Below are 20496 nucleotides of genomic sequence, written 5' to 3'. Positions count from 1 at the left end.
TTTTAGGATTCCCTACCACCATTTCCATTAAAGCTAGGGAAATGCTGCATATTTTGTCTCCTCTTCTTCTACTGTTAGTACTGTACAATAGTGGTTTGGTTTTTTTTTTTTTCTCTTAGTCATCAAGGAAAAGGCTTTAAAGTATACTGGTAGCACTGTAGAATATCATTCACAAGGCCCCTTCTAAGAGGAGATTTCACCAGGCATGTGTGGCTTATACCAGTAATCCTAACAACTCAAGCGGCTGAAATTTGAGGATCATGATTCAAAGCCAACCCAGGCAGGAAAGTCTATGAGGCTCTTTATCGCCAATTAACTACCAGAAAAGCCAGAAGTGGAGCTGTGGCTCAAAGTGGTAGAGCACTATCCTTGAGCAAATTGTTCAGGAACAGCTCCCAGGCCCTGAGTTCAAGCCCCATGACTAAAAATAAAAAGAGGAAATTTCAAAATTCAGACATTCAGGAAACTGTTCACTTCTTAGGGAACAGTGGGTTAATGGAGAGTTGTAACAGTGTTACTGTACAGCTCAAGCTGGCCTTGATCTCAAGATCACCATGCTTCAAGCTTCTCAATTATTGGGAATGCAGAGAAGTGCTGAGATTATAGGCATGTGCTACCACACATGGCTAGAAGACATGTTGGGTGCATATTTACTTCCAGTTTCATTAGAATCTGCCTTCAAGAAATTACCAAGGTAGAGGAGTGGTAAAAGTATAGAATGAGAGGGAGAGGAAAGAATGGAGGGAGAGAAAGATGAAAGTAGGTCTCCTCATGGCAGCCCATAAAATAGTAAAAGTTACTTTCATTGCATGTTTGTAGTTATTTCTAAATACCTTACAAATTGTAATTGACTTTAGCTCTTTGTTTCCAGTAAGTTTTTCTTCATTGACCTATAGCCCAAATCTTCCTACAGTGATAATCTTTTCACTGACTGATACAGATTTGGAAGAAGATTGAAAAAACATATATATTGGGAAAGGATATTGAGGTAGTAAAATTTCCTTTGCCCCTGATAATTAAAGAAGACTGGGGAACTTGCTAGATGACCATGCTTTCATCATTTGATAGTACACAGGTAGTTTATTTTTTGTAAGCCAGAAAGGTTGTGCTACTTACGCTGACAAGGGTGCGTGTGATGGATGACTGTCATTATCTTCTCAAACCTGCATGACACTTCAAGTATAGACAATGATAATTAAATTTTCAAGAAACCATGTTGAGATTATAAGATTTGAGACATGCAAAGAAACCAGCATAACAGTTGGCTAAGTGATGGCTGGTGTGTTTTTATTGACTCAGGAAGAGATTGTAAGCAGCTCAGGTTTTCTTTTTCTTTTATTTTGTTTCCCTTTACATTCTCCCCCTTTCAGTCCCCACCCCTGAGTTAATACAGTGTCCAAAGTGTTGGTAATGACTTGGAACTATTCAGGTTACACAAAGCATTTAATGAAATCTTGTCTTAGACAAAACACTGGAGAGGATCATAATTAATGTCTCATTTTCTGCCAGTTGCTATTGATTACTCATTCAAGATCCCTTTGTTCTCGGGATGATAACAACTCTAGTTTGCATTGCTATCTAATGAGATTCTTAGGATAGAATTCTTTAACAGCATGCTGATAATTGCTAACATATCCCTGAAATTTCAATGTAACTGAATTAGCATTATAATACAATTTCACAAATGTCAGTGTTTTCCAAATTTAAAATTTATTAAGTCCGTTTTTTAATCATTTATAGAAAATTAACAGGAGATGGTTATAATATTAAAGCCCAGCATTTATTGTTTTCCCTGAATCCACTCACCCACCAAGATAGTTAAGATTGTGATTTGGTTAGACTTGAAATGAGAGGTTTCTTTGTCACTCTTCAGTTCTTCTGTTACAATCTCTGAAACTTCAAATGGACTAAAGACAGAGCTAATGTGTGCTGGTGTTTGGGAGGGGTGGGTATGGCTTTTTTTCATTAAAGGAACCACAGATGAAAGAAAAATTATAAAAGCCTTCTACTTATTTGTCTTTCTTTATGCATTGGTGACAAAAGAGATACAATACTAAGGAATAAAGAATTGAACTGAGAAATCTTAACAGTGTATGTATTCTATATTAGCATGATTGTATTTTATATCCCTTTAATTTCAATATACTCCCTCCTTAAAAAAACAACTCTTGAACAGCTGCTTGCCTTTATATATTAAAACTGCATGCCATTTCAGGAGTGTAAAATAGGCATGAAATTAAGGAATTCTGGTAACTGTGTACACAGCAGAGGTTCTGTGAGACCATAATACTTCAATTTTTTTAGATAGGTATCATTAATATTTCACGTAGGTCATCTAGAAGACACATTAATGATAAGTTGATTCTTCAACATTTTAGTCATAGAATGATTAATAAGTTAGGGCCAAATTTAATCTGAATTTATGAATGGATACTAAAGTATATAGTAAGAGTTTGAGCCAGTCAATTTAATGACAAGAAGTTCTGAGAACGCAAACATATTTATCCTTACTATCAAGAGTAAAGAATACTCAATTAACTATAGTATGATTTCTGAATCCTTAAAACTACTGAATAGTACCATTTGACACAGAATATTTCTGTGTGATCCTATAAATATCATATTTAAAGTGCCTTCCAGTGTAATTAACAAGAGTCTGCATTAATAAATTAGTTAGGCCCAGCGTACTTTATTCCTTTTGCTTTGGGGCCAGGCTTATACTAAATAACCTTTTCAAGTTCGTACGAGAGTCAGCATGTCTCTTATCCATGACATGGTAGTGAAAATCTCCAAAATATGTATCCCATAGGTTATTAAAGGCATTTGTAAAGAAATGAGGATTCTTATTTAAGGGGTAGAAGTTTTCATCATTCAAAATATTATTTACCATACTTTTTACTGTACTAATCCATGCTGGTAGTCTAGACTCTACATCAGTATTTCAGAGGATACATAACTGATTCATTGATTATTAGTGTTGGGTACATTTTTCACATAAGGGTTTAGATGGTTGTAAAGGTTTTTTTTTCTACTAGTTTATTGAGAAATGAGTGTTATATTATTTCAAAAAACTATTTTTCCCTTAAATAGTCAGGTTGGCAGAATAAAACTGCTTTGCCTAGTTCTATATCCTCTGGGATATTTGTATTTCTTTTTCCTAAGATACCTTCAGGACAAGATCTGGTGATCAATAGTGCTTCTCATTTGCATTAGGCAGGCAGAAAAATCAATAATATTGGCTGATAGTTAATTTGATTTTAGAAGAAAAGTAAAATATTTTTATTTATGCTTTTGAATTGATGAATCACAGGAAATCTAAATGATTGTTACTAGTGGATATCAAAATGTAAGGCTTTTATAATTTAGTTCTTTTTGTATCATACTTTCTTTTGTATTAGTTAAGAAACATTTTCTCCATTTACTTTACTTAATAATACACGTCAATATAGTTTAAAGAAGGAAATAAGTTATTGCTATAACTTGGGCAACTGAGTGAAAAACATTCCCTGTGAACATTTGTTTGTAGTAAGAAGAAAAGTTTATGAACTCTATAGTTTGTAACAAGTTTTTTCCTAAGAGGTTTATTCTTTTTCCGATAATTATATATATCTTTTGATGTGTGTTTTGAAGGTGACTCATCTTTAGAACAGTAACCCACAAATTCACTTATAAATTACTTAATATATTTTTCAAATTCACATTCTCATTTAAGTGGGTTACATTCCTGGACTGCTGTAAGAATTTTATATTGGGGAAAGCCCTCTTAAACAAACATAGATAAGATTACTAAAGACAGTTACGGAGATAGTACTTCTTAAATGTGCTACTGAATTCTCAGTGTTTATTGTTCTTATCTCCAGGATTTTTATTTTGGAAAAATACAAACCTTACAGAAAGCAGGTATAAGGGTATAGTGAAAGTCCATGTGTCACGAGCACCAGTTAACATTTCATCACATTTGGGTGCACACATTCCCATTTTCTCACCCAATATGTGTATGCATATATTTGTATGCAATGTGTGGCTTTATACACACAAGTGCACATACTTCTGTTGAACCATATGAGAGTAAATTGACATTTTTCTTTGCTTGATTTGGATTGATACAGCTTGAATATGTCACACCTTTCTTCAGATTTAGCCTCTAATTGTCAACCCTCTCTCCAGGGGTCTGTCACTTCTGCCTCTGTTCTTTTGCCTCTTTCCAACATCTGATTTTACCATAGCCATTGGGAGTTGTAACCCACACAGCTTGGATTCAGAGCACACAAGGTTTCCTAAAACCTCAAGTCACTTAGAATAAAAGCTTGCTGCCCAGGAAGTGGAGGCAGGAAATACTGCTCATCTTGATTGTTTTTATAATAGTTAGAATGTTATGAATTATATGCCCTAAAATGAATGTTTTATTTTAACAAAGCCAATAATTCTTCTGTGGAATTTTATGTAACCTAGTAGTAATGTACACAATTAAAGAAGAACAAACAGATTTATTGCTCAGGATTTAATCACAAGACACCTAACTATAAAAACCCATGCTATTTCCAGGACATCAGCATTTTTTTTATTAGTTTACAATTAGAAATACAAAAGAATATGTTTTCCTGTTTAGTTTATTCATGCTTCTTCATTGTAAGCGTAACTTGACATCTTTGAAGAAGGCAACCTCTGTTCACCATCCTCTAAATTCAGTCTTAGATTCTAATTTTTTAGAGCAAAAAAAAAAAACATTTTTTGAAAGAGTAAATAATTTAGAACTTGGGGTCTGTGGATATTCAACCCTACAGTTGTAGCATGAAAATAGCCAGTACAAAGCTGGGCTTGGTGGCTCACATTTGTAATCCTGGCTACTCAGGATCTGAGTATCTGAGAATCGAGGTATTCTGAACTTGGCTTGACTTTTAGGCTACCATTTGTAGCCCCTTAATAAAGATCATTTCCTTACATGCCTATAAAAAATTTGTATATAGGGGCTGGGAATATAGCTTAGTAGTAGAGTATATGCCTAGCATATATGAGGCCCTGTGTTCAATTCCTTGGTACCACATAAAAAGTAAATTTTAGTAAAAAGTTATTTAAAACTTGTATGAAGTAGGTTGGGCACTGGTAGCTCACACTTGTAATCTTAACTACTCAGGATGATGAGATCTGCATGAAGATCATGGTTCAAAGCCAGCCTGGGCAGGAAAATCTGTGAGATTATTATCTCCATTGAACCACCAGAAAACCAGAAGTAGAACTGTGGCACAAAGTGATGGAGCACCAGCCTGAGCAAACAAAAACAAAACAAAAAAACACTTGAGGACAATGCCCAGGCTCTTGAGTTTAAGCCCCATGTCAGAACTCCCCTCTCCCTCCCACCAAGCGAAAAAAAAATAAATTTGTATACACGGACTATTTTAAGGGGCATTGATGAAGACACCCTGGCTGTCTTTCTCTTCTTGTATACTTGTTTGTATATATACAGTACCCATCCCATGTATACCTTTTATGTGAAAAAATACAGGTGGAATGATAAGTACAACCAGTACCTCAATAAATTATCAGTGAGAGCCATTATGGTCCTGAAAAGGGAACATCCTTTAGAAAGACCAGTGATGCTTCAAGGAAATCTTTAAGGTCTGTGACCTGTGCCCTCAAGCATGTGGTAATAATATGTTCCACTAGCATACCATGACCCATATTCTGATCTTGCTGTTTGAGGAATGTTTCTTGGGCCTATCACTGGCAAAGTTAAAGAAAGAAATGCGAAGCAGGTGTACTAACAGACATTTCCATATGAAGTCATTGAGAGCCTTCAAGATTCTCAGCTACTCAACTTTCACACATATCAGGAAATCATGTTGGTCATATAAATGTAGAGAATATATAAATGTATATTTGCATTTGTATTGATCACTTAGCATTTCTTCTTACCCTTTTTTTCATACATTTTTTATTGTGATTAACAGAAGGGTTACATTATATTCACCAGATAGAAGGTGCATTACTTCACATACATTGATACCCTTTCTCATGTCTTCGTTTCTTCTTACCCTTTTAAGGAAGACTATTTCTCCTTAATGTGTGATAATCACACCTTTCCCTCCCAATCTGCTGAATGCTTTATCTTGTTGAAATATATGCTATCAAGGCTAAATAATTATATTGATGTTAAATAGTCTTTGCTATGTACTAATCATATTGTCTGGTGATGGAGAAAGTTCTTCTCCCTACTTTTCTGCTTTCTAAGCTCTACTCAAGGAATAATTTATCTTGAAGTATCTGAAAGAAAGAAAGAAAACAACTGTTGTCTTTGATAATGAGTATGTTCTGAAAGATATAATAGCCTTTAGATAGTTTGGTAGCTAGATTGATTCATGTGTGTGTCAGCATTGTTCAGTAAGCTTTAAAGAAACTGAAACACCAGATGAATATGAAAAGACAACTTAGAAAAACGTATGAGATACAGTGGGAAATGTTTAGTTATACATATCTACATTGAAAAGGAGGCAAGCCATCCAGGCTCAGTAATGTACATGTGAAATTGTAACTACTTAGCAGATTGAGGGAGGACAGTTGTAAATTTGAAGCCACCTTGGGCTTCATAGCAAGAAACCATCTCAGGGCAGAGAATAAGCTCCCAAATCAGTAACCTAACCTTACAAACTTAGGTGGGGTAGAGGGGTGCACAGGAACTAAGTATGCATAGTAGTCCATGCTTATAATCTCAGCACTTAGGAGGCTGAGGCAGGAATATTATGAATCTGAAGCAAGCCTTGGCTGCTTATACAAGACCCTGTCTCAGAGAGAGGAGATTTGGGTGTCTTTCAAAATAGCAAGCTTTTAGCTAAATTAAGAGAAAGAGAACAGTCAAGCTACTAAATTTCACATGGCAATGGGTGATACTATGTCTGACTTTACAGAGATAAAAGCAAGAGGGAATACTAGTAGCAATTGTATTCTAACAACCTTGGGACTGTATAACCTCCTAAAAAATCTACCTATACTACCAAACTTTACTCAAGAAGAAATACAAACTAACCAGAGCAAAACGGATAGAATCACTAATAAATATTCTCCTAATTTAAAAAAGCTTAGGACCAGTGCCATTACTAGTAAATTCATTAATCATTTAGAACAGATTCCTCACTCGTTGGGTGTTCACTGTGTTTATCTATTATCAAAAACAAGATTCCACAAGAAAAAGGGGGGCCTCATTTTTCCTGTTTGAAGACTTTATCATAAAACTACAATAATCTTGAACCTAGACCAGTGGCTCCACTTGTAGCTACTCAGGAGTTAGAGATCTGAGGATCAAGGTTCAAAGGCAGTTGGGGCACAAAAGGACAAATTAACCTTTAAAAAAAATGAGAAGTGGGGCTTGGCTCAAGTGGTAAGGTGATAGCCTTGAGCTAAAGAGCTCAGGAACAACGCCCAGGCCAAGTTCAAGCCCTATAACACCCCCCCCCCCAAAAAAAAAACCCTCAAAAAACGGGGCGGGAGGAGGGGACCTACAATAATCCAAACAATGTGGTACTCTTGTTAGGTAAACATTATAAACCAATGAAATAAAATTGAATCTATAAGTAGCTGAAACACTTATTGTGAGTTATTTTCAAAGATGCTAAGACCATCAAATAGGAAAATAATGTTCTCAACAAGTGGTACTAAGACAACTAGATATGCATATGAAGTTGGATCCTTTCTCTATACCAAATATAAAGTGATCTGAGATTTTACTGAAAACCTAAATATCACAGATTAAAAACTATAAAACTCAGGGCCAGGAGTTTGGCTTAGTGGTAGAGTGCTTGCCTAGCATAGCATGCACGAAGACCCAGGTTCGATTCCTCAGTACCACATGCATAGAAAGTGGTGCTGAGGCTCAAGTGGTAGAGGTCTAGCCTCGAGAAAGTCCAAGGACAGTGCTCAGGCCCTGAATTCAAGCCTTAGGACTGGCAAAAAACAAAAACAAAACTATAGAACTCTTGGGAAGAGAATGCAGCACTCTATAATCTTAGACTTGTCAAGAGTCTTAGATGTGACATCAAAAGAAAAAAACAGGAAGTGGAGCTGTGGCTCCTGTAGGAAAACAGTAGCCTTGAACCCAAAGGCTCAGCATCCAGACCCTGAGTTTGATCAGCACCAAAAAAGATAAAAGTACAACTAGAAACAAACAAAAGAATGAATTTTGCTGAAGCAAAATTGAAAACTTTTTTATAGCAAAAGGTATTATTAAGATAGTGAAAGCCAAGCATGGTGATACATTCTAGTAATCCCCGAAAATAGGTGGCTATATAGGAAACTTTCTTACACACACCCTTAAAAGGAAAAACCAGGCTGGGAGTTTGGTCTAGTTGTAGAGTGCTTATCTAGCTTGCACAAATGCCTGGGTTCAATTCCTGGGTACAAAATAAATGGAAAAGCCGGAAGTGGTCCTGTGGCTTAAGTGGTAAAGTGCTAGCTTTGAGGAAAAAACCCAAGGACCATTCTCAGGCCCTGAGTTCAAGCCAGGACTGGCAAAAAAAAAGAAAGAAAGAAAGAAAAGAAAACAAAAGGGAAATCAGCTTCCTAGGGCTGCATCCAGCTCAGTGTCAAAGTGCTTGTCCTGGGTTCTATACCCAGTACCAAAAAGAAAAAGGTTTAAAAAAAAAAAAAAAAGATAGTCAAAAAAAAAGAAATCAGCCTCCTAAGTAGCTGAATTTACAGATATGAACTACTATTAGAGTAGAAACAACAACTAGATTTTCTAAAGTTCTGTTACATGACTTGAGCAAAGTTCTGACTAATGCTGAGATTTAGTGCTTGGTGTATTTGTAATGCTCAGTAATTGAAAAGATAGCTACTAAGAGTATGGTAGTGGGGAAAAGGGATGTTAGCTATATGGTAGGAGGAAAACAAAAGTACTAGAGAAATCTCGTCTCCTACTTAAATGTAGTCTATACCCTTTTCCCGTTGACTCTCCTTTTCCCTCTCTTTACTTGCACATCTCTAGTCACTTTTTTTTTTTTTTTTTTTTTGGTGGGTCATGGGGCTTGTACTCTGCCTAGATGCTGTCCCTGAGCTCTTCTCCTCAAAGCTACTGCCCTACCTCTGTGCCTGGGTGTTGTCCTTGAGCTCTTCAGCTACCACCCTACCCTTGAGCCAAGCCCCACTCCCGTTTTCTTGAGGTTAATTGGAGATAAAGAGTCTCAGGTCCTTTTGTGCCTGGGCTGGCTTTGAACCTTGATCCTCAGATCTCAGCCTCCTGAGTAGCTAGGATTACAGGCATGAGCCACTGCACCCAACTCTAGTTCCTTTTCAACTGAGCTGCCAGAGATCTTTAAGCAAATCCTACCAAATAAACTTTGTTTGCTTTCTGATGTGGGGGAGGGGTCACTGGGTAAATGGTTAGTGCTGCAGAATCTCTGGATTTCAGTGAAGCATTTGACAATCTCATGATGTCACAGAAGCATTCCTCAGGGCTCCCTCCTCAGCCTTGTCATCTTGATGGATTTCCTTTAATGCCTGGACATTAGAAAGGCTATGAATGCACTGATTGACAAGCCTAGAATTTGAAAAGGATATGAATGGATGGTGTTTATGGACCAAATAGGTTAAGATGAATTTCATCCGAGGAGCGGAGTTTAGCATTTTAGATCTTGCAAGTGATACCAACAAACAGACTGAATTAAGTAACATGGATAAAACAGAACGGGCAACAACATGAAGAGCTGTGAATTATGGCTATTAACCTCCGGACACCAGCTAGCACAAATGGGTTACTTGAATATGTTCTGTTCAATTTTGCTCAGGCCACATCTGAGGCCTTGTCCTCCATTTCATTTTACAAGGAACTTTGACAGACTGAAGATAGTTCCAGAGGACCAGGTCTGAGCTGAAGAGGAAGACACACCAAGCTTAGGTCATCAGACACAGCAAAAAAAAAAATAGTCGTGACCAGTCTTGAAAATACTGGCACTCTTTAAAGAAAGGGGAAAAGTACAGCATTTTCTGCCTGTGTGATCACAAAAAGTTTTAGCAGAAACTGGGTGACTGCTTCTCAGAAATGTTAGTAGAGTGGTATCACATAGTTACTAAAATACCATTTAATCCTAAGATTTATGAGTATATATAACTAGTAAAATATGGACAAAGCTAAGGTGAAGAATATAGATGCTGAAACCAGTAGTCCATTCGAATTCAAAAAGTACTTTGGAGTTGCTTTCCTAAATTCAACACATTGGAGAGAGTCCTTTAAACCAATTCAGAAAATGGTGAGATTTCCAGGTTTGAGACAGTTATCAACAGGAAGATGATTTGTTTCTTCGGCTTTGTTTTTGTAGTCCAGTCTCCTAAGACAAGATCTAGGACTTGGGAGTCCAGCACAACTATCTTCTTCAGGAAAACCCAGTACGCCGTACTACTTTTCAGCAACAAGCTCCAGGAGAAGACCACTCCATGACTCAGTAGCCTTGGGTGAGTCAGTCACACAGCAACTCCTATCTCACAAATGTTTCCCTCCCTCCCTCCCTCCCTCTCTCCCTTCCTTCCTTTCTTTTTTATTTCTCCCTACCTAAACTATATCTTCTTTCATGGCGGTCGTGGTGGCATTCTTCTTTCTCTTCTTCCTCCTCCTTTTCCTCCTCCTCCTCTCCTTCCTTCCTCCTTCCTCCCTTCTCCCTTTTTCCTTCTCCTTCCCCCTTCAAGCAGAAAAGATCAACTATGCTAGTAACTAGGAAAGAATAGATTTCATTAAGTTTTCAAGTTTCCTGTAAATTAAAACATATCTTCTTTGTTTTCATTTTGTTTATGATATAAATACTGTTGATCATCTCCTCCATTCTAGGTATGGTACTATACACAGCTTTATGAGGTTATAATGTTTACCTCAGCTTAGAAATGAGGAGCCAAGGGCCAGGAGTTTGGCCTAGTGGAAGAGTGCTTGCCTAGCATGCACAAAGACCCAGGTTCAATTCCTTGGTACCACATACATAGAAAAAGCTAGAAGTGGTGCTGTGGCTCAAGTAGTAGGGTTCTAACTTTGAGAAAGCCCAAGGCAGTGCTCAGGCCCTCAGCTCAGCTCAAGCCCAGGACTAACAATAAAAAAAAAAAGAAGAGGAAAATGAGGAGCCAAGGTGTCAGGAAACAGTGATTTGGCCTAGGGGAAATGGGAAGTGTAAATAGGACATTCTCTTGACACTTGAGGAGATCTTTTGGTCTTCCCATGTGAATATTATTTAGATCACTGTTAACATTGTCCTTTGTTACTTTTTTTATATTAGCTGTTTTTCTTGCCACTAAACTTGAGAGCTCTGTATCTTCTGGGACCATTTAGGTGTTTCAGGAAATCAACAGTTACTAATTATCTCATATGTAATAATTTTACTATACATTTTAACATAATAATAATGGCTGAAATTTGCCATATTCTATGCACTACATTGAGCCACATTTCATATATCAACCCAGTGCAGTTAATACTCAGTAAAGGAGGTGTTCATCCATTATTCCTCTTAGGGGATGGGAACTCAAAAAAGTTAAAAAGTAATCTCTTCTGGCTCCCATAGCAGTGGTGAAAATGGAGCTGAAATTTTAATTCAGCTAGTTTACGCTTAACCACAATTTATAACCTCCCACAAGTGAACTGTGAATCCCAAACTTACGGTTTTAAAAACAGACATTTTATATGTGATTGTGTAGTTAGTGGTAGATTGTGGGGTCGCAGTCAAGTATAGTGCAGATCCAAAAAGAAAATTATTCATATGGAAGAACAGTATCTTCTAGAAAGACCTCAAAATGGAGTATTGGGTTCCAGACTGGTAGGAGCTGTGCAGCTGGCTTTTTTTTTTTTTTTTTTTTTAATAAAGTGGGGCTTTTGCCCAAGGAATGCATATTCCTTGTGAGGAGGTGGGCTGCAGAATCATTTCACAAAGAACACAGGTTTTTGCCTTTCATTTTACAAATAGAGTATGCCAGATGTTGTTTATCTTTGGCACTTCTGTTTTAAGGAAATATAGGCTGCCTCTTGGGATAGGGACATAGATGCTAATGAATGCTTTTCCCCTTTTTATTCTATAATATTTTTCCACATGCTACTTATAAAGTTGCTTTTTTAGCTTTACAGCCTCCTGGGATACTCACACGGTAGAGAATTCCCAGACCAGATTTAAATGAGTTTCATTCTTTCTAAAACTGCACGTTTTATTACATTGTATCATTTATGGTGGAGGAAAATACTGTGCTTGTATAATTCTCTTCTTTTTATAGTCTTCAAAAATATTGGACTCTACATCAGCCTTTTCATGTGTTCTCTCTCCCTAGAAATGACCCCTCTGAAAGTCCTGAATTAGATCCATTATTCATTTGAGAATGGGAAGCAGTGCTTGTTACTTGAATCTGTAATAAATAACATGAACAAATTTTAAATTCTGTAGATAAATAGAAGCTGGTTAAACATATGAAAATGTTCATGTTTAGAAAGAAACATACTTTAGTGATTTATAAGAAATACATCCATTTCTGAGACAAATTGCACAGTAGTATTCGGGTTACACTCTTAACCACATATAACTAAAACACTGTTCGTACTACATGACATTATATGTGTCCATATTTTCCAAGTTTATATAGCCTAACTTAACATTAAATTTTTCATTCTTTAAACTTCATCTCAAAGTTTAAGCATAATTGTAACATGCTTAGCTTTTAGCTATTTTAGTTTTTAAAATATCTTTTTAAATCTTTTTTTTTTTTTGCCAGTCCTGGGCTTGAGCTCAGGGCCTGAGCATTGTCCTTGGTTTTTTCTCAAGGCTAGAGCTCTACCACTTGAGCCTCAGCACCACTTCCGGCTTTTTCTAAGTATGTGGTACCAAGTAACCAAACCCGGGTCTTCGTGCGTGCTAGGCAAGCACTCTACCATTAGGCCAAACTCCTGGCCCCTCTTTTTAAATCTTATTTTTTGTTTATGCATCTAATTTGGAGGTACTAGGATTTGAGCTTAGGATCTTGAGCTTGCTATACTGGTTCCCTCACTCTTGAGCTATGCCTACAACTATGGTGCTTTTCTAATTTTTTGGGATAGCATATAGCAGACTTTTCTTCTGGAAAAGGTTGGATTCAAACCTTGATCCTCCAGATCTCAGCCTTCTGAGTAGACATGAGTCAATGGCACCTGGCCTAAACCTAATTCCTAGTATGATGCAGGTATCTAATTTGCTGAGGGAAGCATAATATTAACCTGTTGCACAAAGTACCCCGCTCTGGTGAAACTGAGATAAATGATATCAAATGTCTGTTATAGCACCTGCCTGTTATAACAAGTTCTTAAAGTTCATTCTCCTCTCATGTATTTGCTTACTGGTTTGTTGTTTTCTTTCCTACTTTGCTTCATTTCCTGTTATTTTCCCAAACTCATAGGACAAGTATTTCAGAATTATCACTTGGAGTAATTATTAAACTTAAGAGGAACACTCCTTGGTTTCCCTGCTAATCTAAAATATTGGGGTGGGGGACAAAATACTAGGAGGAAGAAATATGTCCTATTGATTGGGGTCTGAGACTACTTTTCAACTTTTTTCCCCCCTACTATGATAAATACATATACTGATGGAATACATTGTTGTTGTTTGTATGTGCAGATCCTTTGCAAGCAAAGAAAGTTAGAAAGGTGCCTCCTGGTCTGCCTTCTTCTGTAAGTACTGCCCCCTCTTTTTGGCTTGATGGTAAATAAATTGATGTCAATGTTGAGAGTTGCTTGCTGCAAGGGAACATTCGATCAGTGCCAGTAGGCATACTTTACATGGTAACTATTCACTGCTTAACAAAACCATTGATTGAAGTAAATCCACAGTTAATGTTAGGCTCCTACACTTCTCAGCAGAGATTTGCAGCTAACTCATATGCTCCTACTCTTATGTTCCTGTCGTTTGAATTCCCCTCTTGGGAAGAGGACTGGGCCGATAGCTGTCAAAGAAGATCTCCTGTACAGGTCTTTTGATGTTTAATTAGTCATTATGTTGCTGAACAGGAGGACAGACAGAGATTAATAGCTAAGAATCTTAGAAATTTACATTTGTAATAATCCCAATGGAGCTAAAGACATTAAGATTCGGAGGACATGTTCAGCTCAGCTTGCCTCCGTAGGACTGAGGTTATTAATATGCATAAATCACCAAGTCAGATGTTCCTGGTGAAACCCTTGTGGATTTTAAAGCCTTCATTAAGCTTTTCCTAACTTCAGCCTAGCATCAGGAAAGCTTTCAAGCAACTGGTTTGTTGATCCCTCTTTGCTCAAAAATGTATCCTCTGAGAATAAAGAGCTTTGATAAAGGAGGTTGGGAAGGTTTGGTGGAACAGTCATTAATGGCTGTGCTAATATAATACTGTAGGAGTGTCTGTGCAATTAAGTACACTTTTCTCTAAAGGAGTATCTGTAAATGAACCTCTATAGTGAATCTACCTACAATTTAAAAATCTGGTGAAGAAGGATTATAAATTTTGTTTTTTTCTTTCCCTCCCTTTACTTGGAACAAATGGGGAGCAAAGCTTTGGATGGAGGTGCCTTGCCTTATAGGGTACATCTCTTTGTTGTGTAAATAGATGTTGGGCTTTTATTTGGCAGTATTTAACACATGGGCGCAGGTGCTGGGGGATGAGTCACCGCTCATGGAAGTATAGACTGAATGGAATATCCAGCTTGGCAAGTAGTAATCTAGAAGGAGCAGCCTGGGTCTGAAGCTTTTTTATTTTTTTGTTGAGGCTAAAGTAGAGATATCATCTTTTTGGTTGTTTGCCTTTCTTCATTCCTATGTTCTTTCCCCGCCTTCTCTTCCATGTGACATATGAAAAGTCGAATTTGAAATCCTCTTTGAAACTCAGTTCCAGATGGAAAGAGTTTTACACAGCTTATAGGGCAGCTGTGCTCTGAACCTGCAGCCTACCTGGAAGGTTGGATTGCAGCTGCAGGCATTCTTAAAAGCTTTTGCTTGCATAAGCACTTAGGCCCACTAGAGGCTGAATAACTGCTTGATAAACAAAATGAACACAATGCCTCCAGTCATTATTCCTGAAGATAGGAATATTTTTTCAGCAGCAGCTAAAAATAGTTAGGCAATTTACATTTTAACAGTTGTGTGCTATGCAAGGCTAGGTGATTCCACCCGTGTAACAGATGATTTCTGTTAGATTAACAGAAGTCATATTAAAACTGGCAGAATTGTTGGCACATGGTACAGTGTAATCTCTTATAATTTATTACTAATTCTGTGAGGGTAATAAAAGTTAAATTACAGATTAATGTTAGTAGGACTGCACAGGTCTAAAAACAAATTAGTAGGTGAAAAATTAATCTAATTTCTTTTTAACCTGACATGGTTTAAATTTTTTTTTAAATAGTCTTTTCAGTTTCATTTTGGGGGGGGGTAGGGAGGTGGGGTCAGTCATGGGGCTTTAACTCTGGGCCTGGGTATTGTCCCTGAGTTCTTCAGCTCAAGGCTACCACCCTACCCCTTGAGCCCACAGCACCACTCCCAGTTTTCTAGTGGTTAATTGGAGATAAGCGTCTCAGGGATTTTAGTGTCTGGGCTGGCTCTGAACCATGATCCTCAGATCTCAGCCTCTTGAGTAGGTAAGATTAATGGCATGAGCCAGTTTCCATTTTTAAAACAAAAGGGCAAAGTGGAAAGATAACATCACCACTGTTCCTTACATTCCTCATTGTTAAGAGAATTACTACTTGGAAGTTGTTCTCATATTGTCTCCAGTGGCTAGGAGAAGAAATAAACCTTGAATTTTTTCTGTTAGCCCAGTCTAATGTATTTCACTAGCTGCCTTAGTAACACTAAATGTCTTATGTATATATATATATGTCTTATGTACATACATACATATGTATGTATGTATATGTTTTGTATATGTGGATATATATGGTGGCATATACCTGAAATCCTAGCCATTGGTCAGCCAGTGCAGGAGGAGAATTATGAATTTGAGGCCAGTAAGCTGCATAACAGTTTCATGGCCAGTATGGGTCATGAAGCGACAATGTCTCAACAAAACAAAAGTAACAGGATGTAGCTTAGAGATAGAATATTTGCCTAACACATACACAAGACACTGAATTCCATCTCTACACTGCAAAAAAATAAGTATGTATATATATATATATTGTATATTAAATTTAGTAGATTTAACAAAATACGTTTTAGGTCAGATGTCATTCTGAAATCTCAAGTTTTCAAAAACGAAACAAAAAGTTGAAAAAAATTCTGATAATAGCAAACAAGCTCAGAACTTTCATGGTTACATGATTTTCCCTTTTACATTTAAAATAAGTGAGAATTTTTACTTACAGTTTTCTGGGAGTAAATTTTACTGAAAATAGGCAGTTTATTAACCTTTAGTGTTGTGATTATTTAAAAAATGAGTATATAAATAAAAACATGTATATTTTATTTCATAACTTGAGTAATAATGTTCTTTCCAAACTAAAAATACTTGACTGTAGCATTCAGGTTATTATCACTATTATTTTTGGTGGGGGGTGTCATGGGGCTTCAAATAGGCTTGAGCGCTGTCCCTGAGCTCTTCAGCTCAAGGATATCATCCTATCCTTGAGCCAAGCCCCACTTCTAGTTTTCTAGAGTTTATTTGAAGAGTCTCGGGTCCTTTTGTGCCTGGGCTGGCTTTGAACCTTGATCTCTAGATCTCACCCTCCTGAATAGCTAGGATTATAGGTGTGAGAGCCACCGCACCACACCACAAAACAAATGGACTTGTTTTTGTTTTTGTTTTTTTTTGCCAGTTCTGGTGCTTAAACTCAGGGCCTGAGCACTGCCCTTGGGCTTTCTCAAGGCTAGCACTCTGTCACGAGCCACAGCACCACTTCTGACTTATTCTATATATGTAGTACCAAGGAATTGAACCCAGGTCTTTGTGCATGCTAGGGAAGCACTGTACCACTAAGCTAAACTCCCAGCCATTTCAATAATTTGTTGCTTGTTTATTGTTCAGTCATCTATAAAATACGTGTTCCCTTTACTATAAATGGAAGCCAGGCGTGATGGTTCACACCTGTAATCCTAGCTACTTAGGAAGCTGAGATCTGAGGATTGTGGTTCAAAGACAGCCTGGGCACTGAAAGTCAGTGAGACTCTTATCTCCAATTAACTTCTAGAAAACCGCAAATGGCATTGTGGTTAAAGGGGTAGGGCAGTAGCCTTCAGCCGATGAAGAGCTCAAGGATAGCACCCATGCCCAGAGTGCAAGCCCCATGACCGACAAAAAAGAAAGAAGGGAAGGAGGGAGGGAGGGAGGGAGGGAGGGACGAAAGGAAGGAAGAAAGAAAGATAGATAGATAGATAGATAGATAGATAGATAGATAGATAGATAGATAGATAGATTGGGGGTGGGGGAGAGAAAGAAAGAGGAAAACAGGATCTTGCACCTTTAATGCTGCTACATACAATAATAGGCAGACTTACTTAACAGGCAGAGCACTGGTGTTGTTGTTTCTCTCTGCAGAATGGGGTGGTGCTTGTGTTTGTGGATGAAGGCCCACAGATGGTGGGTAAGATAGCATTAATCTCTGTATGCACTGGTCCTGGGGCTTGAACTCAGCCCCTGGGCCCTGTCCCTGAGCTGCTTTTTGCTCAAGGCTAGCTCTCTACCATTTGAGGCACAGCACCATTTTCAGTTTTCTGGTGATTATTTTAGAAGATTTTCCTGCCCCGGCTGGCTTTGCGCAGTGATCCTCAGATCTCAGCCTCCTGAGTAGCTAAGATTATAGTGTGAGCCACCAGTGCCAAGATCTTTATTTCTTAACTTGGTTTCTAAACATTGAATTTTTTTTTGTCTTTTGTATGCTATGGAAAGCAAGTCTTTCACATAAAGAAACTAATGAGATAAACTCCAGAATGCCCTAAATTTTGTTACCCATGTTCTTGTCTCACAAATCACATTGGAAAATATCTTCCCAAACTTGACTTTGCATCAAATAAAATGTTTTACTGGTTTTTGTGTGTAATTATGTTTCTAAACTAAAGTCATCCTCTTTTTCGTGTGTGTGTGTGTGTGTGTGTGTGTGTGTGTGTGTGTGTGTGTGTGTGTGTGTGTGTGTTTCTTTGGCCAGTACTAGGGCTTGATCTCAGGGCCTGAACACTGTCCTTGAGCTTTCCCAAGGCTAGTGCTTACCACGTGAGCCACAGCACCACTTCCAGCCTGTTCTATATATGTGGTACCGAGGAATTGAACCTGGATCTTTATGCATGCTAGGCAAGCACTCTTATCACTAGGCTAAACTCCCAACCCTTTTTCCTGTGTATTTATGTATTTCCCCATAAAGCCGTTTAAAGTTTCTTAATTATACTTTTTTTGGGGGGGTGGTCATAGGGCTTGAACTTGGCCTGGGCACTGTCCCTGAGCTCTTCAGCTCAAGGTTACCACCCTACCCCTGGGCCTGGGTGCTGTCTTCTAGCTCTTTAGCTCAAGGTTACTGCCCTACCCTTGAGCCAAGCCCCACTTCCCTTTTTCTAGAGGTTAATTGGAGATAAGGGTCTCAGGTCCTTTTGTGCCCGCTGGCTTTGAACTTTGATCCTCAGATCTCAGCCTCTTGAGTAGCTAGGATTACAGGTGTGTGCCACTTCTCCTGGTTCTTAGTTATACTTTTTAAGTGTCTTTTTTGTACTCTACCTGGAAAAATTATTTTCTGACTTGTCCCTCCCCCTTAAACACACACACACACACACACACATTATTCTGAGGTAGAGCTACTTAGGCTCTGCCTTTTCTTACTTTTTGGTATACAGGTACAGAGTTCTCTAGTTTTAAAAATGCTAATTCTAGCTAGAAATCTAGTTGGAAATTCTCTTTCAAAAAACTTAAGGGATTTTATCTTATTGAAAATTTTATTTTCCATTTTAGTGTGATTATTGTTTTCAATGCTGGAATAAAACCCAAGGCCCTCTCACCCTTCCACATGCTAGGCAACACTTGTAGCTCTTTTATAATTAGTATGAATCATGAATTTGACTATTCACGGATACCTTGAAATAATTGGAAATGGATATTCTGAGATTACTTCAGATCACAAAGGCTACTAGCCTATGTCTAATAATATAGAGTTTAGCATTTTTATGGACTTATCAAATAAAATAAACTGGGCTGCAAAGCAGAAAAGTTTACATTATTAAATCCTGCCCAATATTTTTAAAAGAAAACGAATGATTTTTTTTTTTTCTTTTTTGCCAGTTCTGGGTTTGGGCTCAGGGCTTGAGCACTGTCCTTGGACTTTCTCAAGGCTAGCATTCTGCCACTTGAGCCTCAGCACCACTTCCGGCTTTTTTCTATGTATGTGGTACCGAGGAATCGAACCCCGGTCTTTGTGCATGCTAGGCAAGCACTCTACCTGGCTCCACGAATGATTTTTTTTTTTTTTTGATTACTAGCAGAATTTTCTGGGGCCAGTCTTATTATGAAAAACAGCTCTGGGCCAGGAGTGTGTTTTAGTGGTATAGTGCTTGCCTTGAGTGCATGAAGTCCTGAGTTCAATTCCTTGGTACCACATACACAGGAAAAGCTGGAAGTGGTGCTGTGGCTCAAGTGTTAAGAGCACTAGCCTTGAGCAAAAAAAGTATCCAAGAACAATGCCCAGGCCCCGACTTCAAGCTCCAAGACTGGCCAAAAAAAAAAAAGCTCTCTAAAATAGTAAGGGAAGGAGTCCAAGGTTGGAATTCTAGACACAATTGTCTCTAATTTACCTATGAAAACTGCAAGGTAGACAGCAAGCAGGAGTACTGTACTACAGAAGTCACTGTTAAGCCAAGATAAAACAGGGTGCCTAAGACAGTTGTCCAACACTAATTAGCAAGAAATCTGATGATTCTGGGGGTAAAATAGTATTTTCATGCAGCTTCAGGTCCAGCTGAGCTTTCTGAGGGAGCTGTCTACTTTTAGCTCATGGGATGGCTAGGCAGATAAGCAGAGGGCACACGGCTGCTGGGCATGGTTAGGAGTTTCTCAGTTCTCACCATTTCATAAGCTGTACTTAAAATACGCTGCAATACAAAATTCCAAAGTGGTAATGCATTGCTAGTGAAAACTGGCTTTGCAGGTTACATGGGCAGGAAGATCTTTGTGTTAAGGAAACAGTTCTGCATTTCATTCCAAACTTAGGTTCACTTTGCTCACTGAATGAAAGATTTTCTTCATACTTTAATAAGATAAAGTAGCCACTGATTATGCTGACAGTAGTTACTGTTGAGAACAGTGTCAGACTTGTGTAGATATAAATAATAAGCTTCTAATCCATACTTAGAAGATATTTGGGGGGGGGTTCTTTTTCTTTTTCTTTTTCTTTTTCTTTTTCTTTTTCTTTTTGTGGGTCATGGGTCTTAAATTCTGGGCCTAGGTGGTGTCCCTGAGCTCGAGGCTACCACCCTACCCCTTGAGCCACAGCCCCACTTCCTCAAGATTTTGTTTTGTATGAACAGCCAGCAATGCCTTTGGTCCAATTTCAAGTCAAAAAGAAGAGATGTATAG

General features: G+C 38.0%; 1 protein-coding gene across 5 annotated transcripts in view; it reads left to right on the top strand.

Moving 5' to 3' along the window:
- Positions 1–20496, top strand: part of Tcf12 (transcription factor 12) — a 266660-nt gene that overhangs the window by 180106 nt on the left and 66058 nt on the right. For all 5 annotated transcript variants that reach the window (XM_090358334.1, XM_090358333.1, XM_090358330.1 and 2 more), the window contains 2 exons: positions 10305–10437; positions 13599–13651. In XM_090358334.1, the coding sequence (XP_090214460.1) occupies positions 10305–10437; positions 13599–13651 (186 nt within the window). The remainder of the gene's footprint in view (positions 1–10304; positions 10438–13598; positions 13652–20496) is intronic.

Source organism: Megascapheus bottae, chromosome 25, assembly GCF_031878675.1.
Source record: "Megascapheus bottae isolate mThoBot1 chromosome 25, mThoBot2.hap1, whole genome shotgun sequence".
Classification (NCBI taxonomy): domain Eukaryota; kingdom Metazoa; phylum Chordata; class Mammalia; order Rodentia; family Geomyidae; genus Megascapheus; species Megascapheus bottae.
Note: the sequence above shows the minus strand (reverse complement) of the source record. Positions and strands in the feature narration are given on the sequence as shown.